The sequence below is a fragment of the Octopus bimaculoides genome, chromosome Z (assembly GCF_046866305.1).
Source record: "Octopus bimaculoides isolate indiv1 chromosome Z, ASM4686630v1, whole genome shotgun sequence".
Classification (NCBI taxonomy): domain Eukaryota; kingdom Metazoa; phylum Mollusca; class Cephalopoda; order Octopoda; family Octopodidae; genus Octopus; species Octopus bimaculoides.
The window spans coordinates 1,889,857-1,916,118 of NC_142944.1; the positions used below are offsets into that span (position 1 = coordinate 1,889,857).

Sequence of the window (26,262 nt, forward strand, 5' to 3'; positions counted from 1 at the left end):
ACTGTGTGGTTAAACACCTTGTTTGCCAACCATGTGGTCTTGGGTTCAGTCCCTCTGCATTACGCCTTGACCAGGTGTCTGTTACTATAACCCTTGGCTGGCCAAAGTCTTGTGAGTGGATTTGGTAGATGGAAACTGTATGGAAACCCATCATGTGTGTGTGTGTGTGTGTGAATAAGTACCAGGAATTAGAATAATGACGACTGGGGTCAGTTTGCATGACTAAACCCTTCAAGGCAAGAGCCCAGAGTGACCCCCGGTCAATGACTGAAACAAGTAAAAAATAAAGAAAACATAGTTATGTACACATACAAACACCCCTATCTACGGTATACACACACACACACATATATATCTGCCGTCCAACCCATGCCAGCATGGAAGACAGATGTTAAATGGTGATGATTATATATATATATATATATATATATATATGTGCATGCGTGTATATGTATGTATCTGAAGGTAACCTCTATGATTTACTTGCATGTGTGCCAACAGTAAGAAAGCAAACTAGGTCGTGATTGCATCATTGATATAAATCTAGGCCCCTTCCACTCTCTCTCTATTTCTATCTGTCTGTCTCTCTATGACTTTATTTCTCTCTCTCTCCCTTCCTCTCTCTTTCCACAGTATACAGAAAAAGCTTAAGTAACTCAACATTTGCAATCCATTCTCTTACTGCTGTCCAGTGCTGCTGCACGCAGCAGAGAGGACAAGTTGCGTTACTGCTTAGTGCCCCTTCTTCCATTGTCAGTTCTTCCATCTGTTTCTTCTCCTATTATCATTATTAAACAATAACTTTTAAAGATGTTTAGTCTCAAGCCAAAATTGACTCCAAAAGGTAAGGAAATATATATTTCTTGTGAGGGTGGGGAAGTTGAATAGTTGCCCCACACATAAGTTCAAATTTCTCTGTTTTGGTTGGGATTTTTCAAATTATTTTCAACATCACACATTTCATAATAATGGGAGGAAACCAATTTAATTTTAAAAAAAAAAAAAAGAGTAATTTTATAAATTAATGTTTTATGTATATACACTTGTTTTTCTGTTAATTTAATGTTTATGTTGTATAGAAAACAATATTTACTCACTGGAAAAAGTTTTTTAAAAAAATTCTTGGTTCAATCTCACCTTGGACAAGTGCTTCCTACTATACACCCAAACTGACCAAAGCATTGTAAATGGATTTAGTAGACAGAAACTGAAAGAAACCCAATGTGTGTGTGTGTGTGTATATATACACACACACACACACACACACACACACACACACACACACACACACACACACACACACACACATATATATATATATATATATATATATATATATATATATATAGGTGCAAGCATGGTTGTATGGTTAAGAAACTTGCTTTTGAACTATGTCGTCTTCGGTTCAGTTCCACTGTGCAACATTTTGGGCAGGCAGTCTTCTACAGTAACTCCAGGCCAACCAAAGCCTTATGGGCAGATTTGGTTGATAGAAACTGAAAGAAGCCCTTTGTATACATGTGTGTGTGATTGTGTCTCCTTGTCTTGACATGGCATGATAGTTGTAGACACGTGTCACTGTCATACTGGCAGTGTCTGCCGTTTGCAATCTTTTAGTAAAATTGTGTCTGACCATAGAGAAATATTACTTTTCTTGTAAACGGGTGAGTGTTGGCAACAGGAAGGGTATCCAGCTATCGAAAATCTGCCTCAGTAAATTCTGCCCAACCCATGCAAGTTTTGAAAAGCGGATGTTAAATGATGCTGATGGTGTACTGACCTCAGAAACACACCTCAAGTTTCAATTTTGACTCAAAAATTTTCTAAAAGTTCATAAACAGGAAAGCAAGATCACAACCCTTTCATATACTTTGCTTCAATGTTTTAATAGTTGCTTAATGACGTATAGATCCTGTTGATATCGTGAAGTGTATTTTTCTTCTCCTGTCGTAGTACAAAGACATTGTCTGTTTAGTACAGATAACACTCCTTTATGGTCAAAATTCATCATCATCATCTTCATTATTAAACGACCTTTTTTTTTCCATGCTTGCATAGGTCAGACAATTTATTGAATCAAATTTTCTTCCTGTTAACAAGCCTCGCCTGCTTCAAAGCAAGGTAATGCTTCCCCATGGCCAGACATAGTTTCATTGAAGTTAGATAACACATTGTATGATGGCAACATTCATTCACAACTATCATCTGATGCCAAGACAAAGAGAAACAAACATACATACACACATGCACATGTGTGCCACAGGCTTCTTCCAGTTTCCATCTACCAAATCAACTCACAAGGCTTTGGACAATCCAGGACTAGAGAAGAAGATGTTTGCCCAAGGTGCCATGCAGTGGGACTGAACCCAAAGCCATATGGTTAGGAAGCAAACATCTTAACAAACAGCTGTAACTGAACCTCAAGTTTTCTTTCTTTCTCTTTTGTAAAATTAAAAAAATAACTATCTACTTCTAAATCGGTTTATATTCTTAGAGTCAAGTCCCTTGCTTAGGTTCTCATAACTGCAGGAATTTTTTCACAACTTCATTTATAAGAACTCAGACTTGGGTTAACCCTAACCCTAACCCTAACCCTTTACTATTCTGATTACTCTCGTCAACCATATTTCTTATGTATTCACATTCATCTTCGTCATCATAATGTCCACTTTTCCATGCTTGTGTGGCCCACATGGAATTTGTTGAGGTGAATTTTTTACAGTTGGTCGCCTTTCCTGTTGCTAACCGTCACCTGTTTCCAAGCATGGCCTGACATGTTTCCACGGAAGACTGGGAATAAAGGACACTGCTTGCATGTCAGAGATATTCATTTGTAACTATCACATCATGTCATTGCGAGAAGATAGTAACACACACACGTAATGGACTTCTTTCAGTTTCCATCTACCACATTCACTCACAAGGCTTTGGTTGACCCAGAATACACTTGCCTAAGGTGTTATGCAGTGAGATTGAATCCAGAACCATGTAGTTGAGAGAAGACTTCTCACCACACACCAATGTATGCGTGTGTGTGTGTGTGTGTGTGTGAATGCATGTATGTGTGTGTTTATGTCACCCTGATACCAGCAGTTTTGTTCTTTTTCCATTCTTCTACAGAAATATTTCTGGCATAGGGGAAATATTACTAAGGATCAGTAATAGAAAAAGGGTTGGGGGTGACATGCATCATTGCAGCTCATTGTTGCATCCAGCCATAGAAAATTTGCCTCAACAAATTTCACCTAATCTAAGCAAACCTAGAAAAAATTATTACCAAGGCAACAAAAATAGAAATCAGTATCTTCTGAACGGCATTGTCGTTCTCTGGTTGTTCCTACATTAGCAATGGACCCTCTAAATTCATGGGGCTCCTAGACAACTCTTCAGTGTGCCCCCTATCTTAAAACTCAACTGCTCAGACTCCCAAATCAGATGGGTGAATGTAGCCTGTCCAAGACATTTCAATTTAACCCTTCAGCATTTCAACCAGCCATATACAGCCCAAATATTCACTTTTGCATTTCAAACCAGCCAGGTCCAGCCTCTCACACCTACCCGACAATGCCATTCTAAAATCAAACAATCACATCATTGAAATTTTGAAATTACAAAGATAAAGGCACAATAAATTCAAATCAATGTGAATATTACATTTGACAGAATATTCTGAATGCTGAAGGGTTATATATGTGTGTGTGTTTGTGTAGGGAGTGACGAATGACAGGGACCTTCTCTTTGTGGCTGGTGATTTCAATGGTCGCGTTGGATGTCATGCAGGTGGCTTCCATGGCATTCATGGAGGCTATGGCTTCGGTTCCCGCAATGAGGAGGGAACCAGACTGCTGGAGTTCTGTGATGCAAACAATCTTATGGTTTGCAATACCAACTTCAGGAAACCTAGTCACCTACCGTTCTGGCAGACACACTAGCCAAATCGACTACATCCTCGCCAGAAATAGGGAAAGAGGGCGGCTTATAAATGCCAAAACCTTCCCTGGTGAAGAATGTACCCCTCAACACAGATTAGTAGTTAGCGACTCCAGGATCAAGGCAAAATGGGTGCCCAGAAGTAGACCGGCTTGGGGGAGAAGGGTTTGGAAGCTTAAAGACCCTGCAAATGGTCAGAGATTTAGAGACAAGCGACTCCAGGATCAAGGCAAAATGGGTGCCCAGAAGTAGACCGGCTTGGAGGAGAAGGGTTTGGAAGCTTAAAGACCCTGCAAATGGTCAGAGATTTAGAGACATACTACTTTTGACAAAATAGAAGGGAATATAGCATCATACAACGTGGAAGACAACTGGAGGTTTCTACGGGACAGCCTGCTGAGAGCCACCGACCAGATCTGTGGCTGGTGTAAAGTCCCCTCTCAACCCAAAGTAACATGGTGATGGAACAATGAAAGGATGACGAGGACCTCTCTCTCTCTCTCTCTCTCTCTCATACAAATGTGTGTGTGTATATACATACATACACACATACATACCTACATACATACTGACATACATACATACATATATACATACATACATACTGACATACATACATATATACATACATACTGACATACATGCATACACACACGCATACATACATACATACATACATACATACATACATACATACATACATGCATGCATACATACATACATACATACATACATACATACATACATACATACATAGATGTAGGCATAACTGTGTGGTAAGAAGTTTGCTTCCTAACCACATTGTTCCAGATTCAGTCCCACTACATGGCACCTTGAACAAGTGTCTTCCAATATAGCCTTGGGCAAACAAAGTGTTGTAAGTGGATTTGTGTGTGTGTGTGTGTCAGTGTGTTACTGTCATCTTGTCTTGACATCATGTGATAGTTGTAAACTGGTTGCTGTCTCCAACAAGCAAGGAGTGTGTTCTTTGTTACCAAAACATGTCTGACCATTGGGGGAAATATTACCTCACCTGTAAACAGGTGAGGGTTGGTGAAAGGAAGGGATCCAGCCATAGAAAATCTGCCTCGAGAAATTCCATCCGACCCAAGCATGCATAGAAAAGTGGCCATTTAATGTTGATGGTCATGGTGGGAATTAAAAAATGATCGATAACAGCATCTGAAATGGTAAATGATTCTTTCTACAACATGCACAAGACCTGAAATCTTGTGGGGAGGAGTTAGTAGCATACATCAACCCCAGTGCATAACTGGTACCTGTTTTATTGACTCTGAAAAGATGAAAGATAAAATCGACTGTGGAAGAATTTGAACTCAGAACATAAAGCCACAACCCTAAGTAGTTTATCCAGCATGCTGGCAATTTTGCCTGCAAGCCACCATTTATTGTTTTTACTATAGGTGCAAGGCAACAATTTTGAGGGGAGGAGGGAGATCATTTACACTGATCCCAGTGCTCTACTAGTACTTCTTTCATTTGACCCCAAAAGGATGAAAGGCAAAGTCTACCTCTGCAGAATTTGAACTCAGAACATAAAGACAGACGAAATGTCACTAAGCATTTTGCCCTGCATGCTAACCATTCTGCCACCCTGCTCTCTGCCCTCTCAATAACAACAATAATAATTTCTAATTTAGACACATGGCAAGCAATTAAGGTGGGAGGAGGAGGAGAGTTAATCCATTGAATTGATCTTTATACTACAACTCTATTTATTTGTTTATTGAACCTTTGAAAAGGGTGGAAGGCAAATGAGCCTTGATGGGTTTTAAACTCAAAAGGGGTTAGAGTTAGGAGTTTGCTCTGGCACTCCTTCACTACTTTCTTTTATCTCCTTTCTATCTACTCCCATCCATTCCTGTGTAATATAGCAAAGCCATGTATCTCCTCTATAGCAAGACACCTGTGCTTGCCCTTCTATCATACTTTAGCCTTGAGGTACCTGATATAAAGCCACCTCCCCTTCTTGAATATTCCTCACCCCACTTAGAAATAGGACCTTTTATCTTTTCACTGTTGTTTTGTGGAAATGGTAAATAATTATGAGAGACGAAATGATTGAAACATAATGAACAATTCTAAGGAAACATGCTTAGAATATCGCTTGGATAAAACTACCATTTTATCATAATACAAAGCCAGAACAACTGAGTAAAATGTATTTATAACGTTTAATGCTTGTTTTTATCAAAAAGTCTCTGATTTCACTATAGATAGTTTCACTCAGAGCTGGTGTTTAGAAGAATATTGGTTGGTTCTTGGGTTCGGTAGAGGTGTGAGACAGCATTTACAGCTTCTGTTACAATTTTGACACTGACCTTTATTTAGATGGATATAAATCTGCTTCATATTACTTTACATCAATTATCTCTCTATCAACCTATCTCTGTACATATATGTATGCACACACACACACACACACACATTGGCACAGGCATTGCTGCATGGTTAAGAAGCTTGCTTCCCAACCATGTGGCATTGGGTTCAGTCCCACTGCGTGGCATTTTGAGTAAGTGTCTTCTACTATAACCTCACACAGACTAAAGCCTTGTGAGTGAATTTGGTAGAAAGAAACTGAAAGAAGCTCATCATATATCATCATCATCATCATTTAACATCTGTTTTCCATGCTGGTATGAGTTGTATGGCTTGACAGGAGCTGGTAAAGCCAGGGGCCACACCAGGCTCCAATTGTCTACTTTTCTATGGTTCCTATGGCTGAATGTCCTTCCTAACACCAACTACTTTACAGAGTATACTGGGTGCTTTTTTTTTCATGGCACCAGCACCAGCAGGGTCACCAAGTAACTTGCGATCCCTCTGCTGGGTGTAGTGAGTGGGGAGATGGCTCTTTGTGCCAGTTGAAGAAAGATTAGAGGTGTAGAGGAACAGGGATAGGTGTCATGCTCTAGAGTAGAAGTGTCCTGTTCTAAATATATATATGTATATATATATATATATATATATATATATATATATATATATATATATATATGACGTTGACCACTAACGTGGACATTCAATGTGCTAGAAATAGATCACATCTTGTGTCTAATAAGACCTAAATTGTTCTCAACATGAAATATAGCGTGATACCAAAACGTAAGCGGGCAAGACATTTAAAATCATCGAAAACAATCCTTATTAAACAGGGACCGGTTTCAAAATTTAACAATCTTACCGACTGTCTATTTCTCTTCAGCCTGATTTGTAATGGAACCATAATCATCAGAACCCCATACAAAGTTGCCCACTGCCATAGGTGCGCGTGTATATGGTTCTGCTAATTACAGCTTAATGGTAAAATTCAAAAGTCTTCGTTTTGGCGCGCTAATTCCAGGAATATGTCTGCAGAAAATATTTACTGCGTCGCATATATCCAGTATGAGAACTCGGTAAGGGTTAATATATTATTTAAAAAATAGGGTAAAAAATCATATATTAATTAATATCGATTAATTACCAGGAAGCTAGCACATTTAAAGAATCAAGGAGATTCAAAAACAGTATCTGCAATCTCAGGGGATTAAAGTACATTTTTATATATGATGTTGACCACTAACGTGGACATTCAATGTGCTAGAAATAGATTACATCTTGTGTCTAATAAGACCTTGTACTTTAATCCCCTGAGATTGCAGATACCGTTGCTGAATCTCTTTGATTCTTTAAATGTGCTAACTTCCTGGTAATTAATCGATATTAATTAATATATGATTTTTTACCCTATTTATTAATAATATATTAACCCTTACCGAGTTCTCATACTGGATATATGCAACGCAGTAAATATTTTCTGCAGACATATTCCTGGAATTAGCGCGCCAAAACGAAGACTTTTGAATTTTACCATTAAGCTGTAATTAGCAGAACCATATACACGCGCACCTATGGCAGTGGGCAACTTTGTATGGGGTTCTGATGATTATGGTTCCATTACATATACCGTGCCGATGGCATGTAAATAGCACCGTTTGAGCGTGATCCCAACGTCGCCTTCCTGGCACTTATGCCAGTGGCACGTGAAAAGACATTCGAGCAAGATCCTGTGCAGGTGGCACGTAAAAGCACCCACTACACTCTCAGAGTGGTTGTCATTAAGAAGGGCATCCAGCTATAGAAACTCTGCCAAATCAAATTGGAGCCTGGTGTAGCCATTTGGTTCACCAGTCCTAGTCAAATTGTCCAACCCATGCTAGCATGGAAAGTGGACGTTAAACGATGATGATGATATACCTCAATATATATATATATATATATATATATATATATACATACATCGCTTCGTGTGTTTATGTCCCCGTTTTTTATATGTTAGCCCCCCCCCCATACACACACACACACCCCATTTTATTTGTTTCAGTCATTGGACTACAGCCTTGCTGCAGCACCACCTAAAGGGTTTTAGTCAAGCAAATTGACCCCAGTATTTATTTTCCAAATATTGCATTAGTCTCCTTTTATCAATCCATTAAATTATGGGTGTGTAAACAAACCATCACTGGTTGTCAAGCAGTGGTGGAGGACATACACAAATACACACATATCTATGTATGCATGCACACATACACATGCATGCACACACACACACACACACACAACAGTTCAGTGATGGGTTAGCTGACCAAAACTTCAAAGTCACTGTCAGTAAAAGACACTTGCCTAAAGTGCCACGCAGTGAAACTAACCCAATGCTTATGTGGTTGGGAGAAGAAGCAGGTGCCCTTCATTTTCCTAAAATCTTTATTTCAGTTAATCAAAACACCTTTTTCTTACTCTTTTTCTCTCACTTTTTTATTCTTGTCTTTTTGTCTGGTTGTGTAGTATTTCGGGCACGCTGGCAATCTTTGGTTCATAATTCTTTGAAGAATCTGCAGAAAGATTCTGAGAAAGTCTACGAAAATTGTGACGAACCACAGCAGACTAATACACAGTTCTGTGATATGTGAGTATAATTAATTTTTGTATACATTCGTTGATTAATTTTGTAATATATCTTTGTGCATGACTGAGTGGTAAGATTGCTTCCCAATCACATCCTTTCAGGTTCAATTCCACTGCATGGCACCTTGGACAAGTGTCTCCTACTATTGTCCCCAGACCACCCAAAGCCTTGTGAGTGGATTTGGTAGATGAAACTGTAAAAAAGCTCCAGCCGAAAGATCCTTGTCTTGCAGACTCATGGGTGCAGGTGCCACATAAAAGCACTGAGCAGGTGCCACATAAAAGCACTGTCCAGGTGCCACATAAAAACACCTGTGCCAGTGCCATATAGAGGCATCCGTGCTGGTGTCACAGTTAAAGCACCTAGCCGACTCAGTAAAGTGTTTGGTGTTAGGAAGAGCATTCAACCATAGAAATCATACCAAAACAGACAGTTGTAGCCTGTGCAGCTCTCCAACCATGCCAGCATGGAAAATGGACATAAAATTATGATGACGGTTTATGTGTTTGCTTCTCTGTCTTGACATCACATGATTGTTATATAAATGATTGTCTCTGTCAAACAAGCAGTGTCATTCATTATCATTATTCCACAAGAACATGTTTCACTATGCTTGGAAACAGATGAGGATTGGCAGCAGGCAGAGCCTCCAGCTACCCTTATGTACACCTACATTTCCCTCCTCACCATTCCTACACCTTTCTTATTATCCCCTTACCTTCTCATCTATCTTTATTGAGCTCCCTCTCTATACAGGTATATGTCCTCCACCCTCGTTCTTTAACCATCTGTTACTCTCCCCTCACACACTTATGAAAGTACCCACCCTCTTTTCCCTTCCCTGACCCACTGACCATATCCTCTCTTATTCTCACTTTCTTGTACTTTAATAGTTTGCTCTAGCACCCTATCACTACCATCTTTTATCCTCTTCCCAATTACTACTACTACTACTACACTTCACATTGTGGAATAGGCATGTATCTTCTGTACAGCAAGGTACCTGTTCTTGTCCTTAGCATAAAACTCCTTTCCCTCAAATACTCTACCCCTTCTATGATAGATGAACAAGTATAGGTGTTGTGCTATACATGTGATACCTGGCTAGCCTACCTTATAAGAGTCAGTTCAAATAATTGGGAGGTGTAATTAAGGAGCTAATAGTTTCTGAGAAAAAAAAAACCTGCTATACCATTCACCCTTTAGTGTTTAAACCAGCCATATCAGGCCCAGATACCCTACCTTGTTTTATGTTCAAACCAGCCAGATCTGATCTCTCACACCTCTCCTTACAAAGTCATTCTACAGATAAGCTATCACATAACCAAAATCTTGAAGCTACAAGATAATCCCATGATTAATTCAAAATAATGTGAATAAATAAACCACTACGCCATATGCCCGTGGGCATATGGCGTTGTGGTTAAGAGCGCGGGCTACTAACCCGAAGATTCCAAGTTCTATTTCGGGCAGTGACCTGAATAATAATAATTATAATAATATTAACATCGAAAAATACCTTAGGAATGAGAACCCAGGTTCAAAATTCCCCCAGGACACCTGATGAAGGCTGGAGGGTATATCAGCTGAAATGTGTTAACAACAAACAAGATGAGTACAAATATCCGTCAATTGTAAATAATGTAAATAAATAAATATTACATTTATCATCAGAATAATGTGAAAGCTGAAGAGTTAACATAAATACATATATTTTCCATTTGCAGCAAATCAGTCGATCTTCCTCTTCAAGAAAACTGTAACCCTAAAGAAAAATGGAAGAATTACAATGGAAACTTTTCGTCTTATCACACAAATCCATCGAAAGCACTTGGCATTATTGGTTGCGTAAGTTCCACTAAAACTGCTTTCTTTTCATTTCTATTTAGTTAAACATAGGCACAGGTGTGGCTATGTGGTAAGAAGTTTGCTTCCCAAGCACATGGTTCCATGTTCAGTCACACTGTGTGGCACCTTGGGCAAGTATCTTCAGCTATAGCCCCAGGCCAACCAAAGCTTTGTGAGTGAATTTGATAGAAACTAAAAAGAAACACGTCTGGATGTATGTACATGTGTGGGTATATATTTGTATCTCTTTGTCATGACATTTTGTGATGGTTATAAACGAGTGTCTCTGCCATGCAAACAGTGTCTTCCATTTCCAATATTCTACAAGAACATTTCAGGTCATGGGAAAATATTACATTGTTTGATGACAGGAAGAGCATCCAGGCATAGAAAATCTGCCTCAAAAAAAAACTCCATTCAACCTGCACAAGCACGGAATAGTAGACATTAGATGGTGATGATGATGCAGTCCTAATGTCCATGGTATTTGTGCTCTGAGTTCAAATCCCACTTAGATTAACTTTGTCTTTGATCCTTTGTACGAGGTTGGGGCTATCATCATCATTGTTTTAACATCCACTTTTCCATGCTTGCATGGGTTGCACAGAATTTGTTGAGGCAGATTTACTATGGCTGGGTGCCCTTCCTGTCACTAACCCTCAACTGTTTCCAAATGAGGTAATATTTCCCCCAGGGTCAGACATGGAAATAAATAACACTGCTTCCATCATGATGATATTCATTTACAACTATCATGTGATGTCATGGTAAGGAGACAGTAACATATACACTCACACTAAACACACACACATAGAATGGGCTTCTTTTAGTTTCCGTCTGCCAAATCCAGTAACAAGAATTGGCCTACCCCGGGCTGTAGTAGAAGACACTTGTCCAAGGTGCCACATAGTGGGACTGAACCCAAAACCATGTGTCTGGGATACAAACTTCTTATCACACAGCCATGACTGGGCCTGTGAATGAAGTACATCTACAGGGCAGTGGGCAGGTGGAATTTAGTGTTCATCGTTCCAACTCTTTATAGTCTGAGCTTAAATTCCTCCTTGGTGCCTCTGACAAGGAGCTTATCATCTCACTATGCATGTTTGTCCATCAAAGTGACAAGGGTCATCTGGTCACCATTATGGATGACTGATGACTTAGGTTGTGACTTTCTTTAAAGTGAAGCGTTGCACACCATCATCTTCACTCTCTTGTCACTGACCACCTTCAGCCTGGTACCAAGACCAGGTCAAGACAGGTATCTTACTTGTGTCATCTTGTTCTAAGCACTCCACAATGCATTGCTGCAGATGCCTTCTCCTTGTGTGAGCCATGGAGGTTTCTTGTACAGAGTCTGCCAGATCCACTCTTTACATACATAGGTAGGCAAGCCCTAATATGTGGATTAGCCCATAGCTGGGACCATGACATGTGCTGCTTGACCTGAGAACAAATAATAGTTAAGGGGGTGGTTCCATACTCCTCAGGATCTTGGAACTCCCGAACCAGGGCCTCACCACTGGATGCAATTAAGAGTTATACACAAGACATGCAGTAACAACTGGTAGCAGCTGCAGTTGTAGTGGTGATAGTGAGAGCAGCAATCATCATCATCATCATCATTATTTAACACCCATGTTCTATGCTGGTATAGGTTGGACGGATTGGCAGGGTCTGATGGGCCCAAGGATTACATCATACTACTCCCATGTCTATCTACTTTTGCATGAATTTTACAGCTGGATTCTCTCCCTAATGTTAATGACCTTACAGGGTGTGCTGGGTGCTTTTTTTTGTGCCACTGATACTACTGAGATTTCCATGATGCTCATAAGACTGTGCAAAATCCCCAGGGGCAGAGCTGAGTTGCATTTATGTGAGGAGAGGAGGGTACAGAGCAGTGGTTCTCAACACTTTTATTTAAATAAGTTTTCCCATGCACCCCTTTTAATATGTTTATATATATATATATATATATATATATATGATATTTTAAATTTAGTTCACGGTCCCCCCCAGTACTACCTTTGCGAACCCCAGGTTGGAAACCACTGGTATAGAGTATGAGAGGAGGGAAGGCTTTTGGGGTGCAAGCAGGTTCTTATAGAAGAACTACATGGTTACTCACTTTCAGGAGAGAGAGTGAGGATGATTACTACAGCAATGACTGTAGTAATAGTTGTGTATTAAAGGGGTGGTGGTGGTTATAGAGTAGTGGTTTGTTATGGTACAAATAGTTGTTGTTGGTGTTGTGGTTGTTTTAAATGAGATATGATCCATAGCAATAGGATCCAGTGGATTAACCTCACATAATCATTGTGTTTCACCTTTGACTCTTTAGCATTTAAATTGGCCGTATCCAGTGCAAGTATTGTCCCAGCTTTATGTTCAAACTGACCAGATCCAGCCTTTCATGTCTACCCTACAATGTCGGTTGTTTTTAGCATTTAAAAATTTCTGGCCCAGTTATCCTGTTAGTTTTAGGGTCAAACTGGCCATATCTGGTCTCTTACACCTACCCTACAATGTCATTCTTAAAACTAAACAATCACAGCTACAAAATAATGCATGATTAATTCAAAGCAACTTGAATAAGTAAGCATTAAATTCCATAGAGTAATTTGTATGCTGAACGGTTGAATGTATAATTAAGCATTTTTATTGTTTCACAATGTTTCTCTTTCTCACACAGGGTACTATCGTAATCCTTGGTCTACATTTCAATCAACAGTACCTCAAGTACCACGATACCTTCAGCAAACAATCTTTGCTGAAGTATCTAACCTTTGTCTTCCCCTTTAACCAAGCAGCAATCTTTGATTCCACCCAGAAGAGATCAGTGGTAAATTCCACAGAGGAAGATGTGAGTTACCATTTCCTTTTGTTTTTATGTTCTTGTGTTCTTGCTTTGGGTTTTGTTTTATTTTAAAGAACTAAAGATCACAGAAGATTCAAGTTCAGGTCCCAAGGGCAGTTGTTGACTTTTTCTATCCAAAAGGGTTTTTTACAAGATATCGTTTAAAGCTTTATGTATGTGCTTCAAGATATATTATTCCAAAAAAAGAATTATTTCACATTCTTGTAAAAGTTTATAAATTCTTATAATATCAACAACATACAATTCTGATTGATAAGAATAAAGTTTCTAAAATTTAGAAAGAAATTCAAAGGATTGGCTTTGGTCCAATAGTAGAACATCTGCCATGTCTACAGTAGATGTGGGTTCAAGTCCTATGGGCAGCCTTTGACTTTTTCTATCCAAAAGGGTTTCTATACCAAACATTTTCAAGCTATTATTTATAACATTATATGCTTTGAGATCCACAACAGAATAATAATAATAATAATAATTACTGCTTTGAAGAAATCCCTTCCATGTTGTCAGGAAGGGAAAACTTCTATATAATACCCCACTAACATTCTAGACAAAAGAATGATTATAATTTCACAAAAGAAAGTAATATTTTCAATCACAAATTGTACTTGAAATATATGAGATTTGTTGTAAATACCATTTTATTTAAATATCTGCAGGATGTTGATTTGAAACACAAGCAAGACTTAGAAAATGCTACCCAAGAAATAAAGGACTTGACTGAAAATATGTTGATTGGTGTGGACAAGTACTTGAATGGAGTGAAAGCTGCCAGTATGGGAGATTATTCTAAAGCTATCAATTACTGGAAGCAGTCTGCAGAACTTGGATACTCAAAGTCAAGTTTCAACTTGGGTTTGTGTTATGATCAAGGAACTGGTGTTGAGAGAAATATCAAAAAGGTTAGTTAAATGGTCTTTGTTTTCTTCTTTTGTTTTTTTAATTCTATCACATCCTCATATCATCATTGTCTTGTTGTAGAGGAGATACATGGCTACATCAATTGGAAAAATTATATTTAGTCATCATCATCATCATTTAACGTCCGCTTTCCATGCTAGCATGGGTTGGACGATTTGACTGAGGACTGGTGAAACCAGATGGCTACACAAAGCTTCAATCTGATTTGGCAGAGTTTCTACAGCTGGATGCCCTTCCTAACGCCAACCACTCTGAGATTGTAGTGGGTACTTTTATGTGCCACTGGCACGAGGGCCAGTCAAGCGGTACTGGCAACGGCCATGCTCAAAATGGTGTATTTTATGTGCCACCCGCACCTATGTAAATAACTGAATTATGATCTTCATCAGTTAACATCTTTCTATGCTGGCATAAGCAAGAACTTGTCAGAAGACTTCCAGGAAAGCAAAACAACCTGTGTCACACAGCAAAAACAGTGAAGTTTGTGGGTAAGAGTCTGATGCTTTGGGGATACATAAAAAGTGATGGTTCAAGAAAGTTGGTTAAAATTGACAGTAGCTTGAATAGTGCCAAATACATCCAGTTGTTGAAAGACAATTTGATAGCAGACTTGGATGAAGGTGAGATTTTTCAGCATGACGAAGTCCCATGCCACAGATCACATGCAACACTACAGAGTCTGACTGATGATGGTATCATTGTATTGAAAGATTGGCCAGTTCAGAGCTCTGACTTAAATATCATTGAGGAAATGTGGACAGAATTAAAGCGAAGTGTTCGTCAGAAGAATCCACGCAATCTTGAAGAGTTGTCGGAGCTCAGCCACAGAGAATGGCATTTCATACCTGTGAAGATGGTGAAGGATTTGTACACATCTCTTCCCAGGTGCATTGAAGCAATTATTCACACTAAGGGAAGCCACACGAAATATTAACAATGTACAATAACTTCTTCAAATGAACATTATGTAATAAATTTTCATTATAAACATTTTTCTGTTTTAAAACACTGTATCTTGATTGGTTTATGTGAGGTGGCCGAAAACTTTTGCACGACCATTTTTGGTGGTCAACTCACATCTTCCTCTCTCATTCAGAACCCCTACTACAAAATATCACGGTTAGGTATGGAAATGACTCCAACAGGGCAAATGTTTCATCTGTAAAAACTCAATGCAAAACATCCACTTATAAGTTAGCAATTAGTAGAAATTTACAATAGCTTAAAGTGGCCAAAGACTTTTGCACGGTAGTGTATGTATGTGTATTATATATATATATATATATTTGATGAGCCAAAGAGCTGCACCAGGTTCCGGTCTGGTTTGGCATGGCATCCAACTGTAGAAACTGTGTCAAACCAGACTGGAACCTGGTACAGCTCATCAGCTCCAGTTAAACTGTCTAACCCATGCCAGCATGGAGAGCAGACATTAAATGGTGATGATGATAATATATATGTATGTACTCTATGTGCATATATGCATGTCTATGTATATAGTTAATTAACAAAACACATGTCAGAAAAGAAGCACACTCTAAAGAACAGAGCAGTAATTGTTACAACAAAAATTTAAATTTTAGTCATAGAGTTACCAAAGTTTTTTGTATCCATGAAAGCCAAAGCCTTGTGGACAGCTCGTTAGATTCTATACAGACTCTATAGAGTCTGGGCATGCTTATAGGTTTCCCTCTCCATAACACCCTACACATAGAAGTCCAAGGGGTTTAAATCAGGAGAGCTAGGAGTGAAATGACCATGAAAATTTTCAACAGTTCCTCCTGGACCTTTTACTACGGATGTAATGATCACAGTTTTCTTTAAATCAATGAAGAGGCAGATGAATCTTTAAAAATTGCTGGAGCAGTACACGGCTAATTTGTTTCATTTTTGATTTCATTTCTTTCTACTTAAATTCAATTCCAGGCTGTGAAATATTATACAGATGCTGCTGATCAGGACCATTGTGGGGCATTATTTAACCTGGCTGTACTACACCTGCATGGAAAAGTTGCTAACAAAAGTCAGGGAAAGTCTGAAGCTATTAAGTTATTACTCAAAGCTGCCAACCTTGGATATCCATTGGTAAGAAATCTTTTTGCATTTGAAAATGGTGCTATTACAGCTTTGTATGGAATAATCATAATCATCATCATCATCACCATCATTAAACATCCATTTTCCATGTTGGATGGGTTGACAGGATTCAGCTTCTCCAAGGACAGCATCATGGTCAAGTGAGTGCTTTGGCAAGGCTTCTACAGTTGGATGCACAGCTCTCGCTAACCATTCTTCTATCCCAAGTTTCCTCATTGACCACCAGATAAGGGATCGGGGGACCCTGTCAAAGGCTTTCTCCATGTCAATGAAGGCCAGGTACAGAGGTTTATCCTTGGCTAGGTATTTCTCCTGCAGCTGTCTTACTAGAAATATGGCATCAGTGGTGCTTTTACCTGGCACGAACCCAAACTGCATCTCATCTAAATTGATTCACTCCCTAATTAGTTGGACTATGACCCTCTCCGTAACTTTCATAACCTGATCTAACAGCTTGATGCCTCTGTAATTATTTGTATCTAAAGCGTCACCTTTACCTTTGTAGCAGTTGACTATGATGCTGCTACACCAGTCATTGGGTATGACTCATTCGTGTATCACCTGGTTCGTAATACGGGTGACTAGGCTGTAGCCAACACTGCCAGATATTTTGAGCATCTCTGCAGTGATTCCTGATGGGCCGGGGGCTTTCCCGGTCTTCATACTCTTAATTGCTTTATCTAGCCTGGTACTGTCAACTCGGATAGCTGGTCCCTCTGTTGGGTCAACATACGGCAGGCTCTCTTTCTCCCATTCATTCTCTTTATTAAGCAATCTATCGTAGTGGCATCTCCAGACCTCTTTCTTTGCAGCCTCATTTAGTGCAAGCGTACCATCATCCATGCGAACACATTTCTCTCCTACAACATCACTATTCTCTCTCCTACACTGTCTTGCAACATGAAATACCTCGAGTCTTTGGTCGTCACGGCACAGAACATTGGCAAATCTTTTCTTATCTGCTTCCCCTCTGGCTAAGTAAACCTGTCGCCTAGCTTCCCTTCTGGCAGATTGGTACAATTCCCTGCTACCACCGTTCTTCCAGTCCTTCCAAGCCTGTTTCTTTTGTCTAATAGCCCCGTCTACCTCCTTGTTCCACCACCACGTTACTCTGGGTCGAGAGGGGACTTTACACCAGCCACAAATCTGGTCTGTGGCTCTCAACAGGTTGTCCCGCAGAAATCTCCAATTGTCTTCCACGTTGTATGATGCTATATCCCCTTCCATTTCGTCAAATGCTTCAAGTAACTTGTCTCTAAGTCTCTGTCCATTTGCAGGGTCTTTAAGCTTCCATACCCTTGTCCTCCAAGCCGGTCTACTTCTGGGCACCCATATTGCCTTGATCTCGAAGTCGCTGACTACTAATCTGTGTTGGGGTGTACATTCTTCGCCAGGGAGGGTTTTGGCATTTATAAGCCTCCCTCTTTCTCTATTTCTGGCGAGGATGTAGTCGATTTGGCTAGAGTGTCTGCCGGAGCGGTAGGTGACTAGGTGACTGGCAGGTTTCCTGAAGTTGGTATTGCAAACCATAAGATCGGTTGCATCACAGAACTCCAGCAGTCTGGTTCCGTCCTCGTTGCGGGAACCGAAGCCATAGCCTCCATGTATGCCATGGTAGCCTCCAGCACGGCGTCCGACATGACCATTGAAGTCACCAGCCACAAAGAGAAGGTCCCTGTCCCTTGTCGACGAGGTAGTTTGCAAGAGGGTGTCATAGAATTGGTCTTTCAGCCCATCCGGTAGCCCCGGTTGAGGGGCATAGGCCGAGATGACAGTAGCTAATCTATGATGAAGCACTAGTCGAATCTTACGTACTCTGTCACATACTCTAACTACCTCGATTACCTTATCAACCCATTTCTCTGCTAGAAGTATTCCTACGCCCCCGACCCTGTCAGTGTTTCCTGCCCAGAAAATCTTGTACCTGTGTTCTTTGCCTGTGAGGAACCTCGCAGAACCTCCTCTCCATCTTACTTCTTGGATGCAGCACAGATCTACGTGTCGCCGTTCAAGCATCTCAACGATCTCACCAGATCTACCTTTCAGCGTGCCGATGTTGAGAGTGCCAATCCTGACAGTGGGTGTCAGAGGAGTGGGCCCGTGTGACCCTGGGATGGGGGTAAGCAGTGTCGTGAACCTGAAAAGAAAGCTTGCATTTGGCAGAATTCATAAACAAAACAATACCTACAACCTTCATATACTACCCAATCTTTATGCGCTATAAGGTCGATAAGAGGGGGGGTACTGGTGGAGGGGGTGAGAGGGCGGGCGTACCACGGGCTAAGGGAGCTTCATCGTGGGTTCTGGGTTCTATCAGCATAGAAATTCCAATACGAATTGGGATGAAGTTGGGAAGTGAACTTGGTTATATGTTTGGGGTCGTGTGCAAGTCGAAGAGGAGGAAGTGGGGGAAGAGAGTAGTGATTTAGAGAGAGGGGGATAGAGATAGAATAGACAGAGAGAGAGAGAGAACAGGGAGCAGGACATCATGCTGGTCTCAAATTCGTTGGGTTTTTAGAAAAAGTTGAAAGAAACACAGCAGCGTTTAACCGTGAGATTAAATGTTTAAATCGGTAACAGAAGTGAGAGTTAAAATCGTAATTTTTAAAGGTGGGGAGAGACAAATTTCAGTCAGGTTTGGGCTAAGGAGCAAAACTTCAAGAAAGAAGGCGAAAACGATAAATCGAGTGATATAGAGAATAGAATAGAGAATAGAGACACATAAATAATCATGAATTTAAGACAGAAATGGGGTGGGGGTGGTGGAAGGGGAGCGCATCAGAAGGGATAATATATAAAAATAGAAATGACTTAGCTATTGTTCATGTCTTGGAGAGCTTTGTCGTGGGTTCTATCAGCATAGAAATTCCAACATACATATATGTATATAATTATATACATACATCATAATTTCCACTTTTCCATGGATTGGATGAAATTTGTTGAGGTGCATTTTTAACCGATGGATGCCTTTCCTGTTGCCAACGCTTATCCATTTCCAAGTAAAGTAATATTTCCCCATGACCAGTCACATTTTCACAGGACACCACTTCCATTACAGTAACAGTCATTTTACAACTCTCATGCAATGTGAAAGCAAGGAGGCAGTAACACACACACACAAACATATTACTAATCTGTTTAAACACTGATCACTGACTGTTTCTTCCAATCAGTCCAGGTTAGGTGTCCCTACATTCACACATTCTCTTGAACTGTTGAACACATCCACACATACTTAAAAATTGGGTTTATTACAGGGCTTCTCTGTCATGTTTGTGTATATATATATATATATATATATATATATATATAATAATTTTTTTCCAGAGGATGTGGCAACCGTTACCAATATATATATATATATATATATATATATATATATATATATATATATGTATATATATATATGTGTGTGTGTGTGTGTGTGTATGTGTGTATGTGTATCTATAGTTCAAATTTACAGAAAGCAAAAGACAAAGACGGGTGAAGGAACATCAAGCAGGTGTATTAGTTTAACGCTTGGGAAGAATGGAAAAGTCTGACAGAAAAGATTGAGAGGAAAAAAAAGTAGAGTGAATGAAAAAAAACAGGAAGAAAAAAGAATGTGTAGGAATTAACAGTTCAGCATATATATATATAGGTAGACAGGCATGTGTGTGTATGTATATACACACACGTATATTTACATACATAGATTTACATATACAATGGGTTTCTTTCAATTTTCATGTCAAAACCACTCACAAGGCTCGGTCAGCTTAAAGCAATAGGAGAAGACATTTACCCAAGGTGTTGTGTAGTGAAATTGAACACAAAACCATGTAGTTGGGGGAGAAAAGGTCTTACCACTCGACTACACCAACACCCATATACATACATTCATACAATGTATGCATACACACTCACACACACATCTTTTAGTATCCAAGTTCCATGCTGTCATGGTTTTCACAAGTTCCGATGGATCTAAGATGTGCTTCATGCTGCAATGGACGTTTTGGTATGGTTCATAAGGTTGGATTCTGCCCATCCTAACACCAACCACTTTACTGTGTGGACTGATGCTTTTCTTTTTTAGCCTTTTGGTTTTCTTTTTTCTTTTTTTTTTTTTTTTTGTGGCACCAGCCCTAGTGAGGTTGCCATGTACCTCACAAGTCTAGAAAACCTAAGGAGGGTGAGGTGGCGTTTTTATGCTAGTTAGGGTAGAGAAGGTTCTTGATGTAGAGGTGGAGCCACATTGCTACTTACATTCAAGAAAGGGAGAGTCAGAATGAACCATTATTTGTCTCTGAAGGGATAATTAATGGTGATGAGTTATCCATGTGGTTCATAAAGTTGTGAGAGTAGTAGTAGTAGTTGGAGGGATCAGAGATACCAGGAGTGTGTAAGGGTAGCGGTTTGCAAGAGTGCATGTGGGTGAGGGTGCAAGAGATGGGAGAATTTCAGAGGAGAGAGGCAGGCAGACGACAACTGAAAAGATTGGGAAGGGTTGATGGGCAGATGGAGGAGGTGGTCAATACAGAAGTGAGAGATTGCAACAGACCAGGACGATTGGACGCTGCTGTTTTGGACATCATTGAACAAGTTTTTTGACAATATCCTATTTGACGCCATTGCTTTTTGATACAGGAATCAAGGGAGATAATAAGGGAATGCACACCCACGCTGAAGCAGAGAATGAGGAGGCAAAAAGCAATAAGTGACCCCGGCTGCTGTTAACACAAATAGATTACTGCTTCACATACGTTGAAAGAAAATGTATGCACACACACACACAGACAATTAGAGATAAAAGGAGAAAGTAAAAACATATTAGCCACTCGAATAAATTAAAAGGGAGTTATCTCCTTTCCATGACTCTTTCATTGAAAGATTATTATTAATAAAAAAAAATAATGACTATACTATTTGAAAAATCGCAAAAGCTAACTTTATTGAGTTCTTCCTTTGATAATTATGAGCAATATTCTTCAGTTACTCAACAACATCCATATTTTCAAAGTTCATAACAGTTTCTGTTGTTCTCTTGTATGCATCTCTGTACATTTTTAAGCTTTTGAAGTGGTTCGTATCTGTCTAATAAACTTTTATAGTACTCATCTCTCCCTTTCTGTATTTTACACAACTCGTCTATTAATCTCCATATTGTTGGACATTGCATACGAAGTTCATATTGTAATCAACAAAAGGCTGCCTCTAAATAATTGTTGGTACAGTCTTCTCTGTTTAAAGATCTTTGGTAAAAATTCCATATTTTGGGGAGAAATGGAATGTCTCACCTTTCCCTTCATCAGCTGTTTTGGTGACTTCAAACTGATTAAGTAAAATATGATGTTCTTGTGACAAAGACAAGAGTAATGCGATACTTGGATCAGTGTCATATAAACAGGTGAAATGCAATCCAGTTAATGTATTTTTGCAGATTTTGTGTTAAATGATTAAAAAAAAAAAAGCAGACATCCTTTTATATGCATTCCAGGGAGTGATTCCTTCATAGCACTATGTTCAGCTTCTTCAAACTCAGACACAATTGAAATGTCATGAATTAGGTTCACTTTCAGCTCAAACATTCTCATGTATATGGTGTGTTGTTTGTTCAGCAATGGAGCAATCGTTAAGGTGAAATGCATTATACATTTTTATTAAAATGACGTAAATTTGAGGAAAGAAGCTGGTAACAACACTGAATGTACCATCTACACCCCATATATATCTGATGACACTGAATGTTGGTGCCAGCTTGCTCTTCTGAGGCTAAAGATCCAATCAGATCCTGTGGTCTACTATCGCACATTAAAAAAAAAATCTTCAAACATACTTGGCTGAGAGCTATATATGTTGTATTGTTCTGGCCAAACTAATTGCTGTAAATTAGATTAATGGGAGTATTCTCGTCTAAATCGTGCTTATTTTGTGTCATTTTTCTCAAAGCAGTCGTATCAGCAATAGCAACTAGACTAGTTTTAGACATGTTTGTTAAACATTAATTTGCAACTACAATCTGGGTCTCAAGAGACTCTACCATTCTCTTTTTAAGATTTGGATTAAAATCCGCTACTTTTGTTGCTCTAATATGAAGCTTCATGTGAATGGAGATTTGCCATTCTTACCACCTCTCCAGCTTTTGTATGTAGCCATACTTTGCATTGATTTCTCTGCTCACAGCACCAAAATTTAAATTCACAACTGGTTTTGCTTACTTTGTCCAAGTTATACGGAAATCCATTGAGAGAAAATTCTTTTATTTCCACAGTTTACCATCAATTATTTACATCGTATAACGAAGCAGATTAGTAGTTGAGTAGATTACAAGTTAGTTGTCAACTAGAAAGAAAAAATTCACAGCACCAAAAGGTCTTGGGGACTAAATGTCCGAGATGAAGTAAGTTTAGTGTTGAATCAGTGATGATAAAAAAGGCAGGGTTAAATCAGCCGTGTCAAAGCATCTCATACCCAATGGTCAGTGGTGCATGAGTTGGGAGAAGGTGGAGGGACACTAGTAACAGGATAGTAATGATGATACAGTAGACAGGGAGTGGAATGAAAGCCTCCACATATTCATTTGACTTGCTACAACTAAATGCAAATCACTCACCATATCGCTTTAGACATTTAGCATTTAAATTGATTTTAAATATTCTATATTTTTCATTTTGAAACTAGCAAGATATGGCCTCTCACACCTGTCTTACAATGTTATTCTGAAACTAAACAATCACGTCGTTGAAATTTCAAAGCTATGATTATTTTTCAAAATAATGTGAATAAATAAGCAATAAATTTGACAGAGTAATCTGAATGGCCAAAGGGTTAAAGAATGTGGGATACATTGGACATTATAGTCCACCATCACTACCAGCAGCATCCCTGTCAGCGTCATTGTCATTATTATTATTTCATGTCCCCTTTCCATGCTAGCGGGAATCAGACAGGTCATCATGGACTGAATTGACTCCTATTTGCAGACACTGCTCTCGTTAAGAATCAATTCAGGTTGATGTTCAGGTGTATCACTTTTGCCTGGTTTCTACAATTGGATACCCAATGCATAATCAATAACAGAACGTCGTCATCATCATCATCCAATTCCATCAACTTTCTCAGAACCAGTAAATCATACAATCTTTTCCCAGTTGAAATATCTCATCTGTAAATTTCACAACTATAGAATAGAGCAGTAATTCACTAAATGAACCGATTGATCCTGGCCATTGACAGCTTGTTGTCTTTTCATCTGTTCAGTCATTGATTCCATAAGTTGTTTTCCACCATGTTGCGTCCCATGATTTCAAAATATTCCTGGCTCTGGTGGTTACTGGATGCTAGATCTTGCCAAAGACCACCTATGATTTAGTCAAGGGCTGTTCATACTTATATTCACAGCTGACCCCTATTTGCATGCTAATTAATCCATAACTGGGACCTTGACAGATTCTACTACTCCATGTCCAAAAAGACCTTGGAACAATAGTGACTAAGAGGTGGTGGGGTTCAACACTCTTCAAAATCCTGGAACTCCTGAACTAGGGTCCCACAACCAAATTCAATTTAAAATCGTACCCATGACACTTACAGAGTATGCTGGGGTCATTTTCTTGTGACATCAGCATTAGAGTGATTGATAAGTCCACAACAAGACAAGATTAAAGAGGCCCCACAGTCCATGGGTTCTCCATTCATTTGCCTTTGTAATTTGTTCTGGGTGTACTTTTTCTGGCATCAGCATTAGAGATTATTGTCATGTTTCCCAATATGCAAGGACAAAAGAGATGCTTTACATCTTGGCACCAACACAAAAAAACAGATGTTGCTATGTGGTAAGAAGTTTGCTTCTCAAGCACATGGATTCAGGTTCAGTCCCATTGCATGGCACTTTGGGCAAATGTCTTCTATTAAAGCCCTAGAGCTAAACAAAACCGTGTGAGTGGATTTAGTTAACAGAAACTGTATGGAAGCCTGTTGTGTATATATATTTGTGTGTGTGCGGGTGATGTTGTGTGGCCCAGTGGTTAACATGTTGAACTCACAATCACAAGATCAGGGATTCAATTCCTAGTTAGGCAGTGCATTGTGTTCTTGGGCAAAACACTCCATTTCACATTTTCCCAGTCCACTCAGCTGTAAATGGTTAACTTTGCAATGGAATGGTATTTTGTTCTGTGGGGGGGACATTGGCCTGCCCCCCCCCCACACACACACACACACACCTTGTCAGGAGGGTGGCATTATTGGAAAGCGACAACAATGCTAGGAAGCATATTGTGACCAGTGATGATTAAGAAATACATCCAATAGTGATGTGTGTATGCAAGTGTCTCTTTGTGTAGACATCATGGGACAGTCATAAATGAGTGTCACTGCCATACAAGTGGTGTCATTCATTTCAAATATTCTTTGAGACTGTGTCTAGCCTTGCTTGTGAACAGTCAAGGGTTGGTGACAGGAAAAGCATCTAGCCGTAGGAACTCTACCTCAAACTTTGGTTGACCCACATAAGTATTGAAAAGTGGACTCGCACACGTGTACACGCTCACACACACACACACACACATCATGTATGTTATGACCATTTGCTATAGAAAAGTATTAAGGTTACATAAAAGAATTGATTTATGACTATCATTAATTCAGCTCACCCCCTTACAACTACCCACCAACTTTTAATCCACCCACAGGTTCATGAATCCTCTTCTCTCCCCCTCTCTTCTTTATCATCCTCATCTAAAGTATCATATTATACATTAAACAATCTTATCATTTCAGGCAAAGACATATCTTGGAGTTCATTATATTGAAGAAACTAGTGATTTCTCTCAAGCTGTGCAATTGTTTACAGAAGCTGCCAAACAGAAGGTTAGATTTATATCTATCATTGTCATAATCATCATTTAACATCTGCTTTCCATGCTGGCATGGGTCGGACGGTTTGACAGGGCTACGTCAGACTCCAGTCTTCTGTTATGGCATGGTTTCTATGACTGGATCCTTTCTAAAACCAACCACTTTACAGAGTGTATTGGGGAATTTTTACGTGATACCAGCCCTGGTAGTGTTGTCTGTGTGTGTGTGTGTGTGTGTGTGTGTGTGGTTATATGGTTATAATCTGCTTAATCATCATCATCATCATCATCATTTACCATTTCCTTTCCAAGCTGGCATGAGTTGGATGGTTTGACATGAACAGACAAGCCAGAGGGCTACACCAAAAGCTCCAGTTGTCTGCTTGGGCTTGGTTTCCATGGCTGGATGCTCTTCCCAATGTCCACTACTTCACAGAATATACAGAGGAGGCTTTTTAAGTGGCAGCAGCACTGGTGAAGTCACCAAATACCTATAAGACAAGACCCCCCCCCCCTCAACTGAATGTGGTAAACTGTTGAGGAATAAGAAACTATGAATGGAAGCAGGAGCTGAAAAAGGTGAATGCAAGGCTTGCCCACCTGAAAAGAGAGAGAGGGGGGAGGGAGAGAGAGGGGGGAGGGAGAGAGGGAGAGGGGGAGACGAGGTCAAAATACAAAGGTGAATTCTGAGAGACAGAATAGGAGAGAGGTGGATGTTCCGAGTGGGAATATTGTGGCAGATGGTTAGAAATAGGGAACAAGTTGAATGCAGAGAA

The 26,262-nt window shown here is 39.5% G+C and overlaps 1 protein-coding gene across 2 annotated transcripts in view; it reads left to right on the plus strand.

Annotated features, from left to right (window-relative positions):
* The window catches only part of LOC106875932 (uncharacterized), a 35,801-nt gene that overhangs the window by 1,396 nt on the left and 8,143 nt on the right, over positions 1–26,262 (plus strand). The window contains exons 1-7 of one of the 2 annotated variants that reach the window (XM_014924252.3): positions 682–844; positions 8,779–8,899; positions 10,627–10,747; positions 13,443–13,613; positions 14,285–14,527; positions 16,473–16,631; positions 25,410–25,499. In XM_014924252.3, coding sequence (XP_014779738.1) covers positions 811–844; positions 8,779–8,899; positions 10,627–10,747; positions 13,443–13,613; positions 14,285–14,527; positions 16,473–16,631; positions 25,410–25,499 — 939 coding nt within the window. In that variant the 5' untranslated portion in view covers positions 682–810. Of the gene's footprint in view, positions 1–681; positions 845–8,778; positions 8,900–10,626; positions 10,748–13,442; positions 13,614–14,284; positions 14,528–16,472; positions 16,632–25,409; positions 25,500–26,262 lie in introns of those variants that run through there. The other variant, XM_014924259.3, reaches the window with a different exon arrangement.